At 31.7% G+C, this 20,788-nt stretch overlaps 1 protein-coding gene across 2 annotated transcripts; it reads right to left on the minus strand.

Moving 5' to 3' along the window:
- Nucleotides 1-1,465: 1,465 nt before the first annotated feature.
- Nucleotides 1,466-9,824, minus strand: LOC134724785 (zinc finger protein 271-like). 2 transcript variants are annotated; one of them, XM_063588032.1, is made up of 2 exons: nt 9,709-9,824; nt 1,466-4,990 (listed from the first exon to the last, which is right to left on the minus strand). In XM_063588032.1, the coding sequence occupies exon 2, from the start codon at nt 4,941-4,943 to the stop codon at nt 1,668-1,670; it is 3,276 nt and encodes a 1,091-aa protein (XP_063444102.1). In that variant the 5' UTR covers nt 4,944-4,990; nt 9,709-9,824; the 3' UTR covers nt 1,466-1,667. The 2 variants fall into 2 exon arrangements, with proteins under 2 accessions (XP_063444102.1, XP_063444103.1); XM_063588033.1 differs by lacking the exon at nt 9,709-9,824 and adding an exon at nt 9,490-9,675.
- Between the last annotated feature and the right edge of the window lie 10,964 nt (nt 9,825-20,788).

Genomic DNA, 20,788 nt, shown 5'->3' on the forward strand with positions numbered 1-20,788 from the left:
TGCAGTTCTTTGTTGGGTTGGTATAATCATAAGAAATGTATAGTCTGTCACTTCACTATGTTACATACATGACATTAATCTAGTACACTTCCTGAATAACATACTGTAAATTCAGAAATTATTGCAAGGTTTTTATTATTGCAAAAAATGTGAGAGTTGTAAACTCAATAATTTAAACTCACATTTTGAAATATTTTATAAGAATTAGTCATCAGGATTTTTCTCAAAATCGTAAAAATTAAAATCCCATTTAAGTCTAAAATGACAAAATCGCAATAATAAATGCACGCAATAATTTCTGAATTTACAGTAGTATATCATATCATACAAAGCAGTTGAAATATATTCCATGATACATTTGTAGTGGGCAATGTGTTTAAGGTTACGTACCCAACACTTTCACTAAAATTAATTTGGCTTGATTAATTTGGCTTGTTTAATTTTCATAAAATTTTGACAATGTATTTTACTTTGACCCTTTAACAAAAATATAGAAATTTCAAAAAGTTTGAACCAACCGTTTTGTCAGAAAAATTACACTGGTTATATAGCAGTTTGACAAACACAAATTTTGATCATTGAGAAGCTTAATATTCACTTTACAACACAACGTAATTAAAACGTTTAGCTGACTTTACAGAGTTATCTCCCTGTAGTGTTAGGTACCACCTTAAAAGATATATATTTTTCTATTTATCATAATTCTTTGTTCGCCTCATATATGTTTATACTGGATTCTGGAATATAAAAAAGAAAAAAACCCACTTATATTGGATTTCAACATTGTAAGCATTCTAAAAATTGTACACAATTATCATGATTATAGCTGTCACTTTCAATTTTATATATAATTTTGTATACAATCAAAATATCCGTTTTTACAATATGCATAAATGCACATATTTATATCTCTACTATATAATATATTTGCAAGAAGGAGATGAAACTAGAGGCTCTAAAGAGCCTGTGTCGCTCACCTTGGTTTTTGTGAATATTAAACAAAGGACGTAGATGGATTCATGACAAAATTGTGTTTTGGTGATGGTGATGTGTTTGTTCATCTTACTTTACTGAACATTCAAACTGCTTACAATTATCTCTATCTATAATTAACTTGGCCTAGTAGTTTCAGAGAAGATTTTTGTAAATGATTACTAAGATTAACGAAAAAATGGTTAAAACTTGACTATAAAGGGCAATAACTCTTAAAGGGGTCAACTGACAATTTCGGTCATGTTGACTTATTTATAGATCTTACTTTGCCAACATTTATTGTATTTTAAAGTTTATCTCTATCTATAATAATATTCAAGATAATAACCGAAAACAGCAAAATTTCCTTAAAATTACCATTTCAGGGGCAGCAACCCAACAACAGGTTGTCTGATTCATCTGAAAATTTTAGGGCAGATATATTTTTACTTACATAATAAACAATTTTACTTCATGTCAATAATTCTTGAAACATAGAAACTATATATGATATTAAAATCATATGTACATGTACGTAATCATTTTTGTGAAAATCTATCATGTTGCAAATATTTTAGAATTTACAGTAACATAATGGAATGAAATACTTGTCAACCCTTTTTCTTGATTTCACACTAAAATGATCTGGATTTTAAGTTAAACATGACATATTCGCATGATGATGACATTTATATTCAGTTCATATTTATCTGGCTAATATCTTTGATGCTGATGACATTAGTTAAAGCTCCTGAGATTGGAATCTGTGAGACAGTTATGATTGGGGTAACAGCTGAGTTAACATTGGGAGCTAGCAATGGCAAGTTTGTCATGGATACAGGTTGAACTGTTAATTTCTTCTTACTATTAGCTGCATTTGGTTCAGTTTTGACTGTTCCTGTTTGTTTAATTCTCATTGTTGGTTTAGAATCTTTTACCGGACTGTTTCCTGTATTTTTCATTGATCCCATATTTAACAGAAGCTTTCTCATTTCCGCAATGTCATGAGTTTCCACATGTTTTTGTAACTGGAGGCTTGTTTTAAATGTAGTTTCACAAACATTACATATGAAATTATCCTGATGAGTTTGCTGATGACGATGGAGCTTGTAGTTTGTCGGAAACTGTTTACCACAGACATCACATGTTGGAACACCACGTTCATGTTTACCTAAATGTCTCCTCAATAGTTCTTTATGTTTGAATTTCTTAGAACAGATATGGCATTGTTCCGATTTCTCTTTGAAATGAATTCCGCGATGTCGTTCCACATCTGGCTTGCTACGAAATGCTTTGTTACAGATATCACAAATGTACGGTTTCTCTCCACTGTGTATAAGTTTGTGCCGTTTCATATTTGTATTTGATGAAAAACTCATATTGCAAATTTCACATGTCACTTTGCACGGATTGGTGTGTATCTTTCTATGATCTATCAGGTATCGCTCAATTTTGAAAGCTTTTCCACAAATTTCACAAACATGAGATTTTGATTGCACATGTGTAGTCTGGTGACGGCGGAGGTTTGACATGGACATGAAACTTTTGGAACATGTTTCACAATAGAACGGTTTTTCACCAGTATGTGATCTCAAATGTATTTCCATATCACTATTAAATTCAAACCGCTTGTGACAAATTTCACATTCTAATTTCTTATTTTGATCGTTGGTTCCATAATGTAAATTAAGGTGACGGTTCAAGTTAGAATTTCCACTTAGCATTACTTTACAGATTGGACATTCACGTTTTCTCCTTCCCATTGAAGTATGAACATTTATAACATGCTCCTTCAAGTATCGTGGACAGACAAACCTTCGCTTACATTCAGGACATTCATACTTTTTCTCAACAGAATGAAGCTGCTTGTGTCTTCGTAAATTGGAGATCCTACTAAACTTCTTATTACAAAGATTACAAGGATACGGACGGATTGCTGAGTGAGATTTGATATGATCTTCTAATCTAGATTTCTGAGTAAATGATTTGTCGCAGAGGTTGCACTCATATTCTTTAGTATCTGTATGTGTAAGTTCATGCCGCATTAAGTTTGCACGGAAGCTAAACTTCTTGTCACAGTAACTGCATTTGTACGGAATATCATTATGGAACTTGATATGCCTAGTCAGGGCCCTTTCGGTGAAGAAGTAGTTTCCACACATGTCACATAGGTACGTCTTAGATGTCTCTTCTCCTTGTGGATCTCCTTCATTGTTATATATAGAGTTATTGTCCTCATCACTTTCGATCATTTCTAGAAAATCATCAATGTCCAAATCATTACTTTCCCTGTACTTTTCAATAACTTTTATATGTCCCGCAACAGTCTGGCCGAGAGCAAATTTTGCAATGTACCACTGAAGGTGATTCTGCAAATAATCCCTGGAAACAAACCTTTTCTTACATTCAGTACACTGGTATCTTTTTGGGCCATGGAGTTGTATATGCTGTTGAAATCCAACAACAGAAGTAAATGACTTCATACAGACATTACATTTCAGACCTTCTCCACTGATGTTTTCAGGTGTGGTCAAGATCTTTGATTTAAGCAGATCTCTTTCACGGGTTTTCCCTTTAATAGAATGTGATTTGACATGTCTCCAATAGTTAGGATAATTTGTGTAGACTTTAGTGCATTGTGAACAATTATACACCTTTTTCTCATTCAAATGTGACATGAGATGTTCTTCCAGATGCCAAGGAGACCTAAACATTTCTTCACACGTCTGGCATTTATATCTGACATCAGACCCATGAGATTTCACATGTTTGTACATTGATGGTTTCAGAGTGAAGGTTTTTGAACAAAGACCACAAGTGTAAGGTTTGATACCTTTATGTCCCCGCTTATGTACAAACAAGGTACCAATGTTTCCGAAGCTCTTCTGGCAGATATCACATTCAAACCGCATACCTTTCATTTCTTGTAGTGGTCGGCTGTATTTACATTTGTGCTTGTCAAACAGTTTACTATTCAGGAAGGATTTTTCACACAATTTACATGTAACTGGCTTCAAACCAGTATGTGTGTACAAATGTATATCTAAACCAACCTTATTGGTGAATTTACGTTGGCAGTTGCCATAATTGCATGCATACAAAACTTTTGATGATCTTGCATTTTTGGATACAATTAAAGGTTGTGTCTGTTCCCTTTCAAATATTTTCCTCCTCTTTTTAGGTTTCTCCTCGTGGTAATGATTTTTAACAGCATTTATAACATTAGCTGTGGCTTGAAGTAGACCGGATTCTTCAAAGGCGGTAGCTACAATATCACGAGTGTGAAGATACTCAGTTGTCTGCTCTTGTGAAGAAGTAACTATACCATGACTTGGAATACAATCTCCTGACTGACCGCCTGCTACAAATTCACTCTCACTAGATTGTGCTAAAGAGTTCTGAAAGGAGCTTAGCAGCTCAGGATCGATTTTACTATCATTAATATCTGTGTACATGTGCCCTTCAGTCATAATTGAACCTGAAGTGTTGTAATAATTTTGGTTATTAAATTCTGATGTAGATGGTAACATTCCTTCATATTCCTGCGTGTTTTGAATAAATTCTAAGCCGCTTCCCTGAACAGACTCAGTTTGCATTGGCAGAACTTGCAATGATGGATTACTAAAATTAATATTTTCCATATAAGTATCAATTGTTTGCATTATCTGACTAGAATCATTGGCGGAGTTTTGCATGTCTAAGTTAACCGTATCATCCAATAACTGCGGTTCTTCTTTAAACGAGTCCTTTTTTGGCGACTCCGGTAAAACTATCTGCATGATCTTTTGACCATCGCGGTCACATACTCTTACCGGCAATATTCGGTCTCCGATTTTAATTCCTTGAATCTCTGATGAAGGACAACCAGCCTGTGACATCATCAGCTGTTGTAGAACTTCTGGATTGGATAAGACATTTTGAATGGCACTGTTGGACAAGGTGGTGTTATCTGAATTCACATCTAGCTCCATGTCTACTTCTGTCAATACAATTCAAACTAGTACTGTTGTATCACATCCTAAAAGAAGAAAAAATATCATTGGGTAAAATCTAGTGTTTATATAATTTATCAAATAGATAATCTAGACAACACAAATAAATGCAACACATTGTATTATATAAAGCAGTTTAACAATTTTTTTTTATTTGAAACAAATTTGTAGAAATATTGTTTGTTTTAAAACAAGGAATTATTTGATTCCGGAATAATTTTGAATTCTGGTAAATTGCAGATGAGAAATTTGATGAAAAATTAGCCACATAGCTTACGGGGTTAGTTAGTTCATAATGACATTCTGAAATGATAGTGAAAAATAAATTCTATTTAATCTGATTAGTTTTCATCATAATTTTCTAATCAATTTTCCAGATTTCAAAATTATTTCAGATTTAAATAATTCCTTGTTTTAAGCATAACCTTGAATTTAACATGTTTAATGCAGAGATATGTTCATTGTTACAATGGATATTTCAACCACACAATTAAAATAGCATGAGTATTGGAGAAGTGAAGTTTTTTCACAGAAAGGAACAATTTCAGTTCTACAAATTTGTTTCAAGTGCAAGAATTTGTTAAACTGCTTTATATAATATGATGTGTTTGTGATGCATAGTTTGTTGGCAATCATACCACATCTTCTTTTTTATAATTTAATTTTCATAAAATATTGTGTTTTTCAACTTTAAATTAAAATGAAATCATAAGTAAATGACCATTAGGTTTCCTCTGTTGCAGTCTCCCTTGTTCAGTTAAGAGGTTCTCAAGAGCCTGTGCCACTCACCTGTATCAACTGGCACTTACAGTGGTTTTGGATTCATGTAAAATAAGGTTTAAATAATAATATTAAATAGTATACGATACCCTAATAATGACTGAGGTCAAATTTGGTTTAATTTGGACCAGTAGTTAAATTAAAAGCAGGTCATCCTATTGTAGTCTTACATTTTATACATGTAGTTACCAAAGACCCCTTATCATTACATTGTATTTAAATTAGTTTTCAATTGTGACCATTTGAAATTGTTTTTTTACAATGTTCCCTAAGACTTGCAATTGTATAGTAAATTCCTATGTTCTATTTTTAGCCATGTTAGGCTAACATTGTTAGCCATGTTGATTGGAAGGCAGGATCATCACATATCTTTTTTCTATCAGAATACCCTAATGATGCGCGCTATGCATATGACTGTGGTCAAGTTTGGTTAAATTTGGCCCATTAGTTTCTGAGGATAAGATTTTTGTAAAAGATTATAAAAATCTATGAAAAATTGTCAAAAATTGACTGTAAAGGGCATCTCCCAAGGGGTCAATTGACAATTTTGATCATCCTTGTTTTCAAAATTCCAACAGGGAACATACAAATGTACTTTATATACAATTTTTCAAGACGTTTCGGCCATTGGCCTTCTTTAGTTCTTTATTTTTCCTCTCAACTACATGGCTGACATGACATTCCCTTTCAATCATTGATAAGATGTTATGTTGATTTATTTATTTTGCTTAACATTATTGCTGTTTACAGTTTTAAATATCTAGCATGTCTAGTATATATATCTATATTTATAATATTCAAGATAATAACCAACCAGATGCTCCGCAGAGAGCAGCTTTATACAACCACAGTCGAACCCTGAACGGTTCGGGCAAGTATGGACACAACATTCAAGCTGGATACAGCTCTGAATTTGGATTGTGATTAAATAGTTGACACAGCATAGGTTTCTGACACAGAATGAATGTGGTCTAATGAACTTATAATTTTGTTTTTGCTTTTGAGCAATTCACTATGCTGTTGAATATTAATCCTCTCAACAACAAAAATATTTGAAGAATTTTTTTTTAATTTCTGAAATCTGAATTATCCTCCCCCCCAAATTTTTTTTTTCTTCCCTGGAAATTGTTCCAAAAATATTCTCAATTCAGTTTTCTAATGTAGTTTAAAATAATAACTACTCATTTAAATACATCATAAAGTATTAAAATATAAAATGTCATACAGTCCTTGGTTAAAATTAAAATTAATTACTAGTAACTCAAAATAAAATAAAATAGGGAATGTGTTCAAAGGGACACAGATGATACCCCCGTTAGCATATAAGGTTCTTGAGGGACATAACTCAAAAACAGTTAAAGGAAAGCTGCCAAAAATTGAACTTAAACTGAGTTTAGAAGTAATATATTGTTATTGCATGAATATTTGGGAATATTGTCTCGAGTAGAATTTTATATTGCAGGAGCTTGTGAGTGCAATATATGTTCTAGTCTACGAGGGACGATATTCCCCAATATTCATGCAATAATCCATTTATTGTATAGCAATATAATATTTTAACATGTTTAACATGTTTAAAGTAAATATTGGTCTAAATGAATTTTGAAGATTTATTGCACTAGTGTTGGAACTTATTGCACGCTAACTTTTGGTTACTTTCTGTGGGAAATATTAGATTGCTATGCAATAATAAGCATTATATACACATTTCATAAAATTTAGTTGAGACAAACTTAAGTTAAGGGAACAGAAACCAAAAAAAATCTTCATTTTTTTCACTTTTAAAGGGGATTAACCCCAGAATGATTAGCACAGTATTAAAATTTTATTGATTTCTATTTACTTATACTAAAGTTATTATCAGGAAACCATCCGACCTCTGACAATGACCACGATACAGACGACGATGACACCAATATATGACAGCAAAAAATTATTGCATTTGTATAACCAGATGCTCCCCAGGGTGCAGCTTTATATGACCGCATAGTTCGAACCCTGAACATTGGGGCAAGTATGGACACAACATTCAAGCTTGATACAGCTCTGAATTTTGATTGTGATTAAATAGTTGACACAACACAGGTTTCTGACACATAATGAATGTGGTCTAAGAACTTAAACTTAAAAACTTTAAATTTTAAATTGGACATTACCTATTATGGTCCAATATCCAAATTCTAAATACATGGTTAGATTCAACATATCAAAGAACCCCAAGAATTCAATTTTTGATGAAATCAAATAAAGTTCAATTTTGGACCCTTTAGACCTCAATGTGGACCAATTTGATAACTGGGCCCAAACATAAAAAATGTCAATACATGGTTAGATTAAGCATATATCAAAGAACACCAAGAATTTATTTTTGTTGAAATCAAACAAGGTTTAATTTTGGACCCCGATTTGGACCAAAATGAAAACTGGGTCAAAAATCAAAAATCTAAGGACATGTTTAGATTCAGCATATTAAAGAACCCCAAGAATTTATTTTTTGTTGAATTAAATGAAATAAGGTTAAATTTTGGACCCCTATTTGGACCAACTTGAAAACTGGGCCAATAATAAAAAATCTAAGTACATGTTGTACATGTATAGATTCAGCATATCAAAGAACCCCAAGATTTTTGTTTCAATCAAGCTAAGTTTAATTTTGGACCCTTTGGACCTTAATGTAGACCAAGTTGAAAATGTGACCAAAAAATTAAAAATCTACATACACAGTTAGATTCAGCATATCAAAGAACCCCAATTATTCAAACTTAAACAATTTTTGATGAAATCAAACAAAGTTTATTTATGGACCCTTTGGGCCCCATATTCCTAAACTGTTGGGACCGAAACTCCCAAAATCATTCCAAACCTTCCTTTAACGGTCATAAACCGTGTGTTTAAATTTCATTGATTTCTATTTACTTAAACATTGTACTAAAGTTATGGTGCGAAAACCAAGAAAAAGGCTTATTTGATCCCTTTTTAGCCCTTAATTCCTAAACTGTTGGGACCTCAACTCCCAAAATAAATCCCAACCTTCCTTTTGAGTTCATTAACCTTGTGTTTAAATTTCATAGATTTCTATATACTCAAACTATAGTTATAGTGCAAAAACCAAGAAAATGCTTATTTCTGCCCTTTTTGGCCCCTAATTCCTAAACTGTTGGGACCAAAACTTCCAAAATCAATCCCAACCTTCCTTTTATGGTCTTCAGACGATGATGACGACGCCAACGTGAAATCAATATACGACTTTGATAGTTGATAGTGTATAGTTTAGAACTCTTTTTCGACATTCAAAATTAAAGACAAGTCAAATAAAAACTCTAACTGTATTGATTTAAAACCTTTTATTTCACTACACCAGAGACATATAATATTATAATTGTATTATATGTCTCTGAGACTCTGACTACACAAAATGATAGATTTAACACTTTCTATTCAATTTCGATGAAGTTCCATAAAGATCATTATTTTCATTTTATAAATTATAAGTTGTAATGATGTTTATTTTTACATGCATTTGAAAAAGAAATGTATTAGATTTGTATGTATCTAGAACACTAGGCCTTCAAAACTTTAGAGCCAGATGCAGAGGGTTTAATTTCTGTGCTTTGAGTAATTTTAATAACACTAATTTTAACTAACAGCACTAATTTTTTTGGATAGAACTTAATCATAATGAAGAATGTTTTAATCTGTATCTGCATGCAGGTTTTTTTTATATTAATGTTTATATCATGTATACCCAGTAAGGTTTGAATTGTAAATGCCAAGCCATTCTAAAACAGTAAACATTGGCTTCACGCTACTTTCGCTTTCATTTTGGAACTTCCCCTTCAAACGCATGCGCTATCTTCCGCGTTTGCAAATAATGTTTCCCTGAGATCACTATTTTTAAGTGACCGATAAAGAGTATGAACACTTATTAAATATTAAAGTTGAATTGACAGAAAATATGTTTTACCAGTAAACACACTATCTTGGTATAAAATGAAGAATAATTCTCGCTGTTAGTCTAAATCCGATGGGGAAGATCAGGATCGAACAGCACAAAATGGACGTCGTTCGGTAAAGGTCGGTTATAATCCGGACCCATAATCACGTGATCCCGATCCGTGTTTGATTACACGAAGTTCATAAAGCTAGTGTTTATTTCAAACTTTAATAGTATCTGAGGTCAGACTAACACATTGTGTTAAAATATAATTAACCAAACTAACATATACATGCATATGTTATAGTGACTATTGTTTTATTAAAGTGAATATGAGTTAGTAATTGTATTGTTACTGTATGCAGGAACATATATATTAACGGGACTTGACACTACCTAATTATCGCCGATTTCCTTGTCGTGAAGTTAATAATAAATGACACGATACGGAAACGGACATGGTATAAATTCGTATTCGCTATTATGGTCGATAATTAACGGCTCTACATTTCCTATTCGAAACAGCTCAAAAACTATTGGTTTGGAAACTTGTTTTTCTTCATTCATTGAAATAGGAATATAATGAATCACTATTATAAATATACAATATAATAAAAAAGAGTAATATTGGATTAAAAACGGCAAATTATTGTTATAATCGTCTTCTCTTTTCAAAATTAAATAAATAAAAAGTTTTTGGACACGTTTTTTTTTTTATGATAAAAACAAACCTCTACTAGAAAATCGTTTTATCTTGAGAAAATATAGGAATATAATGAATCACTATTATAAATATACAATATAATAAAAAAGAGAAATATTGGATTAAAAACGGCAAATTATTGTTATAATTGTCTTCTCTTTTCAAAATTAAATAAATAAAAAGTTTTTGGACAAGTTTTTTTTATATAAAATAAAAACAAACCTCTTCTAGAAAATCGTTTTATCTTGAGAAAATAACTTTTTTGTTCTTAAATGCTTTATTTTAGTTTCCATATTAAAATAGAAAGCCTTGGATAATTCTTTTAAATAAAGAAGCATAGTGAAATAATTACAAAATTACTTGTTTATACAAGTCCTCATTAAACTTAAGGTTCCAATATGAATAATTGTTTTTATTAAACTGCTTTTTAGCTGATTAAAATGTAATTTCGAATTTGATTGCGGATCAAAAGATTTGATTAACGCAATCAAAACAATTATCATCCTAATTAAAAATGATGAAAATATTATGAAAAACAACCCAAGCCGACCGAGAACACTTGCTTTGATCACGATTCCTCAACATTCATGACAAAACACACACAAGCCCACAACATGAGAATGAAGTTTGTAAATCCAAATTATTCATTTGCTAACCATGTACGACAAAGAGAACTTCTTATCTTGGTCTGATGATATCGACCTTGATGCTCTACTAGAATGCTACACAGAGTCTGAAACTGCAGAGTTTTCAGATGAAGATTTTGAGCCTTCACCTGCCAAAAAGTCTAAGACTGCAACAACAACACCATCTCAGCCTAGCCAACTCAACACGCCCTGTTACCAGTGTCCAGATTGTGATAAGACGTACAAGTCAATTGCTGGGTTCAGAGGTCATGTACGACAAAAGCATGGCATTACAAGTATAAAAGGTATAAATCTTTTTTCACATCTATATATACATATATTAATGCGTGTTATTGACTGAATGCTTTAAAAACCTAATGAGACAAGATGTGGTATGATTGCCCATGAGCTTACTTTTATTGTTTGACAAGTTTGTGCAAGGTTTTCACTTTTCACTTTCCTAAGGAATGTGTTGAACAATTTGTTTGGGTATCTCAGTTCCTTTATATATACATAAATTTCCGAAAGGCCGTAGATTTTGTTGTGCTTGATAGACAGATTTGCAATGCGAATGCTTATGAATGTTTTTTTGGGCCATTGAATATTTTACTATGGAAAATCTTAAACCTCAATCATGACAAGTTCTTTGGTATATATCTAAAGTCTTCATATCCAAGTTTAATAGATTCAATGACTAACAAGCAGGAGACTGTAATTCATTAGTTGTCGTTTGTTTATGTGTAACATATTTGTGTTTTATTCATTCATTCTTTGTACATAAAAAATACCATTTGTTTTTGTTTGAATTTTGACCTTTTATAGCTGACTATGCGGTAAGCACTTTGCTCCTCTTTGAAGCCCATACAATCCTATAGTTGATAATTTCTTTGTCATTTGGTTTCTTGTGGAGAGTTGTCTCGTGTGCAATCATACCACATCTCCTTTTATATTGCTAGCTTTTGTGAATGTGATAAATTTCAGCATAATGAGATAAATTTGCTTCTTCAAGTTGCAAACATAAATATTGGTTCTTTGATCTCTGTTGAATATGTCTCATTGGCAATCTTTTGTGTTTCAGGTTTTTATTTTATGCATAATTTTGACTGCTACATAATTCTTGCAATGATGTTTAAGCGTTTTCCATTTGTGCTGATACAAATTAGACTTTTTATTGGATATGAAGTAAATAACAAACTAACTGGTAAATTGGTATGCTCTCTTTAATACAGAAAGCAGTTATTAATACTGCAGTGTGTATATATAAATGTATAAAACATACCAATATAAAATAATATCATACATTACAGAAGTATTTACATGATTTATATACAAAAGAATAAAACTTTAGCATGAGAAACTTTTAATAAAATTATTTTTCTAAACATTCATTAATGAATATAATGAATACTGTAAAATGATATAAATAAACACAGCAGTTCTATGATATTTAATATTAGAATTAAAGGATCAAAAAGGCTAAATGTATAGGTTGACAATTGTAAGAGAAATTAAATTTGTCATCATTTCCTGGAACTATTAATATTCCATATTTGGTCAAGACTTTGGCCAAAATAAAATTCTTAGTAACAATACAACAGGAAATAAAAATCAGCAATTCTAATTATTTTTAGTGAAAAAAACTCAAAAACAAATTTAAAAACTATTTCAGTACATGCAATTAATAAATATATATATACATTGTTGTGTCTATAAGAACGGTTGATTAAATGTTCTTATTTTTAAAAGCTTCATATATACAAAAGTCAACATGGTCAATGCTGAAATAGCATGAAAATTGGTATGAAAATGTCTGAGAATGCCCGCGCATAAAGCACTATTTGAAACGGCTCAAACAAAAGCATCCCATTCATTATCATCACCATATTACTAATAAAAATTGTTTTGATAAAAGGTCAACGCTGAAATAGATTGAAAGTTAATATGAAAACTCCATATACTCGTATATAGAACAATTTCATGAATTTATGAGATATATTACAAATTTCATAGTAGTCTATATATAGCTATTGTACCAAATTTTTTATGAATCAGAATTCTGATTTGTATGTAAACATTAAACATCCAGATCTGATAAATGCACATTTGCTCCATACCTTTTTTAATATCATATATTGATTTCAACATTGACCTTTAAAATAAGGAATAAATAAAAATACAATTTCAATACTACATGTATTATCTAATAACCTTCACTCTTTTCTGTAGAAGCATAAACTACATGTACATTGTAATATGGATTATTTTATACATGTTATATCTATTTCTTTTCTTATAAACAAACATGTATGCAAAATGTTTAAATCTAAACCCAGTATTCCTGATTTATTCATTCACTCGTGCCAAAATAACAAAACTTCCCATAAAGGTAATATATACTTTTTCTAGTAGACCTATTTGAATTAATTAACTCCCAAACAGATAGAAAAAATAATTAAGGTGCTTGTGCTTTTCAAGATATAAATAATTTGGTTGATTGGGGGTATTTTATAAGACTTTTCATTACTTAAACACGTTAATAACTTAAAAGTTACAATATCTTATGACTTAAATGTATAAACTCAGATGATTTTGATTTTTTTTTTTACAATAACATCAAAACATGACCATCAAACATCCTTATGATACACTTTCAAAAAAATATGTCTATATTTGTACTATCTTTACAATGAGTGACGTGGACGCTTTGGAAGAGGATTATTGTCTATGACATGTGGATAGTTCAGTCTCCTTTTGGTATTACCCCTCACTGGTGCAATTGCATGCTGACCTACTGTCCTTATTTTGACCATAGCATGGTTAAACTGGTTCACAGTTGGATTGTTATTGCAACCTCCACTGGTCCTATGTATCCCAAAATGCTGTTCAATTGGGTCTTGGTTAAACCTTTCTGTTAACACAAATGGCATTCCTTTACGTAATAAAAGACGTGTACATTCCACAACAGAACGAACAGTTATCCGAAAGCCTTCTAATGTCTGGTAGCTTAACTGCATTTGATTTTTCTGTGTCTTGCTAAATTCTCCAGGTCTTGCTTCAACACTTTGCTTCCAATCATCAAAATACTTCAAAAAATCATCCGTCAGATAGTCCAACCTGGGATCATTTGGGTCTGTAAATGGTTTAAGATTGTCTTTTCTCTTCTGGTGACCTTCATTCAAGTTTCGGACATTAAGACAGTCAAAAAATTTGTCCATGTGGCGTATAAACTCTGTTGTAGCACTAGTTCTATCCCCATAAACCATTTCTAGAGCATTGGCCACAGTGGTACTTAAAACTTGGGCTGCCAGACTTACTTTCATTGCACCAAAGGATGTTATGTCAATGTGGGCCCTTGATAACTTTGGACACAATCTAAAGACTCCAGTACAGTGGTCCTTATATAGATCTACAATATGCATCCATGACACATCTTTACCTCCACACCACATCTTTCTGGTATTCTTGTGTGAGCCTGAATTTGAGAAACAATTCCTTGCTGTTTTGATCAGATGGGGTGGATCTGAAACAAAATATATGTATCGTTCATCTGCAGCAAATCTGTTTATAGCGCGGTACACAGTTGTCTGTTGTTCATCTGTTTTGTGAAGTTTTATGAATCTTCTATTGGGTGAGGCACCATCAGCAGTAATGTACAACACCTTAAGTCCTGCATCAATCTCAACTAACTCCACACATTCCCATAAAATTCCAAACAGTTGGTCCGATGGGTGGCGAAATGAGCAAGTGGGAACTTGAGGTCAACTGATATTCCGCGTACCATTACAACTAAAATGTGCGTAGCTAGCTTCTTTGCTTCTTCTTTAATGCATTCCTCCATATGGATTAGACTATTTGACATGCTGTCGAGATCTATGAAGCCAATCAATTCACCTGAATGTTTGTCATATACTAACTCACTCTTTACTTTTATTTCATCTTGTAGTAGTCCTACATATTGTTGCCATTCTTCTGTTGCACCTTTAGATTCCATTTCGTCTGCTAACATGTCAATAAGTTCAGGCTTAAATCCTACACCTTGCTTAATCACATGAGTGTAGTCGTAAAGCAATCTTTCACTAGGAAGCTTAATAAAACCTGAGTGTCTTAAACTGTCATAAGTTGATGTTGATTTACTTTTCAAATATATGCACCATTTAATTAGCATAGGATGCCACCGCATACCTCTTTTGTCAGCCAAATTGTTGAATTTTGCTTGCTGTGACCAAAATAGGCGCTGGAAGCAGTTTTCATCTGGAAATTGTTCATTGACGGTACTTTCACATGATGTCATCAAATTAAACATATCTACTAGATATACTGTTCCCAGCTGTATGTAAAAAATGTTTGTATCTATATATCTATCAAATTAATATTCTTTTTCCTTATTCATGTATGCTCTGTAATGCCCCTTGTGGGCCCTTAATTGGAAATAAAATATGTTCGTTCTATTGTCTCAGATTATCAGATTGTGTTTGTAATTTATAAAAGTTTGTTTTTTTTAGTTTTTTTTTTTTAGAACTTCACAACTTAAACCGTTGTCACTCTTTCGAAATTCAATTTTTTTTCAACATTTCATAATGGCAACACGAAAGGTTCCCCTAAACAAGGACGCTTAACTAATATATTCGGAAAAAAGCACTGATAGTTTTTCGACAGAAACACTTGGACATTTTCAACGGATTTATATAAATTCATCAAATTTTAATCATGGGCATAGGCGGATCCGTGGGAGTCCCGGGCCCTCCCTCTTGTGGGATCATACATTTGGCCCGGTTGATTGTATAGGGATCGCTGACGCATGACTGGAGCCTGTTATGAATCTTCCATAGTCCCTCTCTCTTACTGATTATCGTCAATCCTAAATTTATAATATATATATGTAACACTCCCAAACGTGTCCTTCCCCCCAAACGTGTCCGATTCTCCCAAACGTGTCTTTTCTCCCTAAACGTGTCCGAAATGCACAATATTCCCCAAACGTGTCCGATTTCATAACCCCCAAACGTGTCCGATAATTGTTATTCGCCTAAACGTGTCCAATATTTAACGTCAAAACGTCTCACGTCTTTTAGCACTAATACATGTATCTCCTAATTAAAAAGTCGCTGATAACGTTAACGGTAATTCTTTGATGGGAGATACACGTGATGAAGTTGTCATTTATCAGATTAAGTTAGTTCGATGTAGGTTTTTAACTTTTTATTGATTATAATAATTGCAAAATTAATCTGTTATTATTAAATAATTCTTATATCATTTGCATATCTATAAATACTTGAATTGGATTGGTCAAGTAGAATTTTTCTCTTGGTTTACACTTCGATAAACCATGTTTCCGAAACTAAATTTTTAGAAAGTCAAGATGGCGGCGTACTCCTTAGTTACGACAGTCCATTGTGCTTCAGATGGTACATATAGTAGCCATCAAAGTAATAATTTAAATTAATAATCGTGTATGTTTGGCGGAAGAATTATGAGGATTAAACACATTTTTTCTAGAGGTTATTGGTGTGTAAACCGGGGCGGTTAACTCACAAACTGAATAAAAGTGCTTATTGTCCAGTTGCAAGTATTTCATATTCATTTAGAGCGAACATACACATGGATTTGAATTAATCGTCAACTTTGTTAATTAGTTTGTACTTACATGAACTCCGATGATGCCTTTTATATTTATCCGAATATTGCAGGGCGGGCTTTTAACAGTATTTTTTTTCTCTCACTTCTGTCAATAGTCTTTGTGTATTTCAAAAGCCCATCAAATTATAAACTTGTTATCCGGTTTTTTTAATAAATTTTAGGTTTCCACCATCACTAAAGACACACCAGATAAGAACAATAACGTCTACTGCCAAATATTTCATGCATAAATTTTATAGATTCTTTTTTTTATGAATATGACTTTTATGTGATCAACTTTATTTTGTAGTGTATACATAAACTTTAGACTGTTGATTACGTATTGTCCAGTTGCAAGTACTTTATGTATATTTAGAGCGCACAATACACTGCATGAAATGATACGTTTACAAAATTTATTCATATATTAAATTTCTAGTTTTGAATTTAAGGTCTGATTTATGAAGAATTATTTTAGTAGTTTATTAAAGTTTCATAATTTTGTTAAATTTCTTATTTTCTTAAGTTTAATTTCGATTTATGGGTTATTAAATTTGTTATTTATTTGAAAAATAATACCAGTTTAAATTTGTTATTTAAAAGGTTTAAATCTAGTTTATCACCGTTAAAGTTTTCGTTTAAACATACGTTTATTTTTTAACAAACTACTAATATAAGACAATTTAACCGAAATTTAATTTGGAGTAAATAACAAGTTTAAACTAATAAACTTTCGTTCGGTAAATTTGTAATTTAATGCCAGTTTTCATAACGTGTTTAAGTATCTTGTTTTATTTCAATGATTACTTCTTTTTCTCAAGGGTCAACAAATTAAGGCTTCAATACTGTCAGATGAATACATGTTGTACAAAATAAAATGGAGAGTTAGTAAGAAAAAAAAAGACAAAAGTTACAATCGGGCTTATTATAATTGTCCAAAAAGAAAAAAAAATCTTTCGTTGCAAAAATATCAACAACTTACGTAAATAATTATTCAAATTTTGAAAATCCCCAAATCTTTAGAGATTGTCAACCATGTATATGTCTTCGTTAGATTTCCATGGACATTCTGGTTATCTTTCTATCTTTCTCAATAACAGAAAATACAAAACACAACAAATAACAAGAGCTCTATAAATAATGGCTAAATTTCATCGTTTGTTTTTATTGTTTTATAAGGAATAACTAAGAAATAAATAGTTTAAACAACATGTATTTATCGAAGTTCATAAACACAAATAGAAGATATTTTTAGAAACAAGCAGTTTTGGTTATCTCCCTTATTATAGACTAAATATATTTTGCATTTTGACATTCTTCTTCCATTCGATGATAGTTATTATAATCATATGTATACATACGAATATACAGTGCACTTTGTCAGATATTTCTTAAAGATCGTATTACTTTTTTAATAGTATTTATAATGGGATGTAACTCATTTTGTCATCAGTCATAACTGTCTCAGAGGAAAATATTTATTTTTAAAATAAGTTATCTCCCATTACATTTGAAAAGCGTAAATATTAAGATAACATTTTATAAAAAAAATCCTTTTCTTCTTTTTTTTATATTCAACACTGTTTTACAGATGGATGGGTAATCCTTAAAAAAAAAGTGCCGCATACTAGTATAAAAGGGCCCAATAAGAAAAAGTAAGAGCTGTTTTAGCGCAAATTTCAAAATATTCACGAAGTAAACAGTTTTTTTTCTTTTTTCCAACTTCAAGTTGTCGTAATTTGCTACTGACTCTTTCGCAAATAATGTTACCCGTTTGTACAACATAATTCGCTTTTCCGTAAGTGGAAGTTACGCGGGCGCATTTTATTTGTGCGCATTTTGTGATTACATTGGCGCGAACTAGTTTTTCAGAAACACTGTGACAGGTAAATTAAGATAATTCATATTTAAAATGACTGTAGTAATATTGAACTTGAACATGTTCAAAACTTGAATTATATCTTTTTTTCCTAATTCTGTATTTATTTGTTTATTTAAAGAAAACGAAAAGACTTAAAAGCAGACCGCAATAAGGACCTCAAATTGGATGTATTATTCATTTTATCTAAAAAAAATTATCGTAAACACAATCTTACGTTTTGGGCAGGTTACATGTGCCTTCCTCTTTCTCTTATTTCCTATGAGTTAAAAAAACGATGAACATTTAAAAAAAATGTGCATTTGACGACCTGATTTGAAAAAAATCAGTGAAGATCACTTCTAATCTCCCGATAGAACTGTAAAAATAATCTGTCCTAGGACAGTTCTAGATAGAACTGACCAAATCAGTTCTAGCAGGTAGAATTATCTGGATCAGTCTTAGGATTGAAACGTTCAAACCTATATATATATATATATAAATGCATATATAAACCAGTCTAAATTAAATATATTATTCTTTAGACTTATTTATATTTAAGACAAAGAGTTCTTAAAATTGTTCTATGGACAGAACTGACTAAATCAAATCTAGCAAAATCAGTTCTAATCGTAGAACTGTTCTAGTCGTAGAACTGTTTAAAACTGTTCTAGGATAGAACTGTCAAGAGCAGTTCTAGGTAGAACTATCTAAATCAGTGATTATAGGTTCGAACTGTTCTAGCTAGATATAGAACTGTCTAAAAGGTGTCAGGATGACAGTTCTACATAATATCCTAGAACAGTTCTCCTGACAGCTTCTGACAGTTTTGGTGAAAGGTTTGAAGTTATCTCAACTGCAGATGTCTACTGAAGCCAATAATCAATGGCCCGATTATGAAATTCACAGGTTAAACGTTTAAAAAAGAAAGAGCCATTTTTGCCCCTCCCCCTCTCCCCCCAAAATTCCTTAAGAATAGAAAAAAAATCTGAAAAAAATGTATACTCCGTATACTAGTATATGCGCAATGCAAGGCGGTGTTGTCATAGAAGTTAGAAATACAGCGGGGAGGAAGTTATAACCGAGGAAGTCACGAATCAGATCTACTCTAACATAGTAATTAGGTTGATTATGTAGGCACTTATATATATATCGACCTTATAGATCTACCAATATATTTCCAATGACGTCACATAATCTGTATATATCTGTGTGCACCTTATCTACTTTTGTCCCTATTTGATCAGGTGACAAACAATCCACTTTATATCCCAGTTGTAGGTTCGAGAATGCATTCTATTAAAGTAACTTTATAAATTTAGGTTAAAGTTAAAGATATCAATATACTAATAAATTCAGCAATTTTAAGGAAACCATTAATGAAATCCCCCTTTTTTTCTCCTAACTCCTAATTAAACGGTTTAAACAATAACCAACAGAGTCAATCCAATGTGGTATGCAAATTTGTAGTACTATTTCATAAAATTATAGTCAATACACTCAGTATACACAAGTTATTGTCCGGATACCAGAAAAAAACTTGTTTCCACTCCCTCTTTTTTGCCCTAATTCCAACATTGAACCTTTATCACAAAAGTCAATCACAACCTTTCTTGTATGGTATGGAAACTTGTGGTACAAATTCAGAGAGGTTCATTCACTTATATTTTCGAACTAGTCCTAGACATTGCTCATATCAATCTTTGATTTATGCTTCATAAATATCTGTCATTTTTTTGTACATGCGTATAAAAGAGCGCTTACAATGCAACATTCCCATAAAACTATTATTTCTGAAGCCTAACACATTTTAAAAACTAGATGTGTCAAAGCGACACAATTGGCCCCTTCTCAAAAAAGTTGAAAAATCAGCAATTTCAATGTGGACATTATGGACACATGTGGACATGTTCCGGACCATATGAGTATTTGGACCGTCATGACCATATGCGTATACTCATATGGTCCGACCATACGCGTATGGTCCGACCGTACGTATGAGTATAATACTCGTTTGGTTATTAACGGGCCGGACCATAGGAGAATTTGGACCATACAGGTATTTTTTTTGTAAATCACACAATAAAAGTTTCAATAATACAAAAACTTTATCTAAAAAACAATGTATTATTTTTTATAATTCAAATACTACGTAAAAAAGAATATTTATGCCATAGTAAGTTTTCATCGCTAATTACATTCTTGCATGTAGGCTTGGGGTGACATTTACTTCCACATTGATATTTATGTATTGCAAGTAGTGAGACTTTAATAAAATATTGAATCTGAATCTTGATAATAATT

This window comes from Mytilus trossulus, chromosome 7, assembly GCF_036588685.1.
Source record: "Mytilus trossulus isolate FHL-02 chromosome 7, PNRI_Mtr1.1.1.hap1, whole genome shotgun sequence".
Classification (NCBI taxonomy): Eukaryota; Metazoa; Mollusca; class Bivalvia; order Mytilida; family Mytilidae; genus Mytilus; species Mytilus trossulus.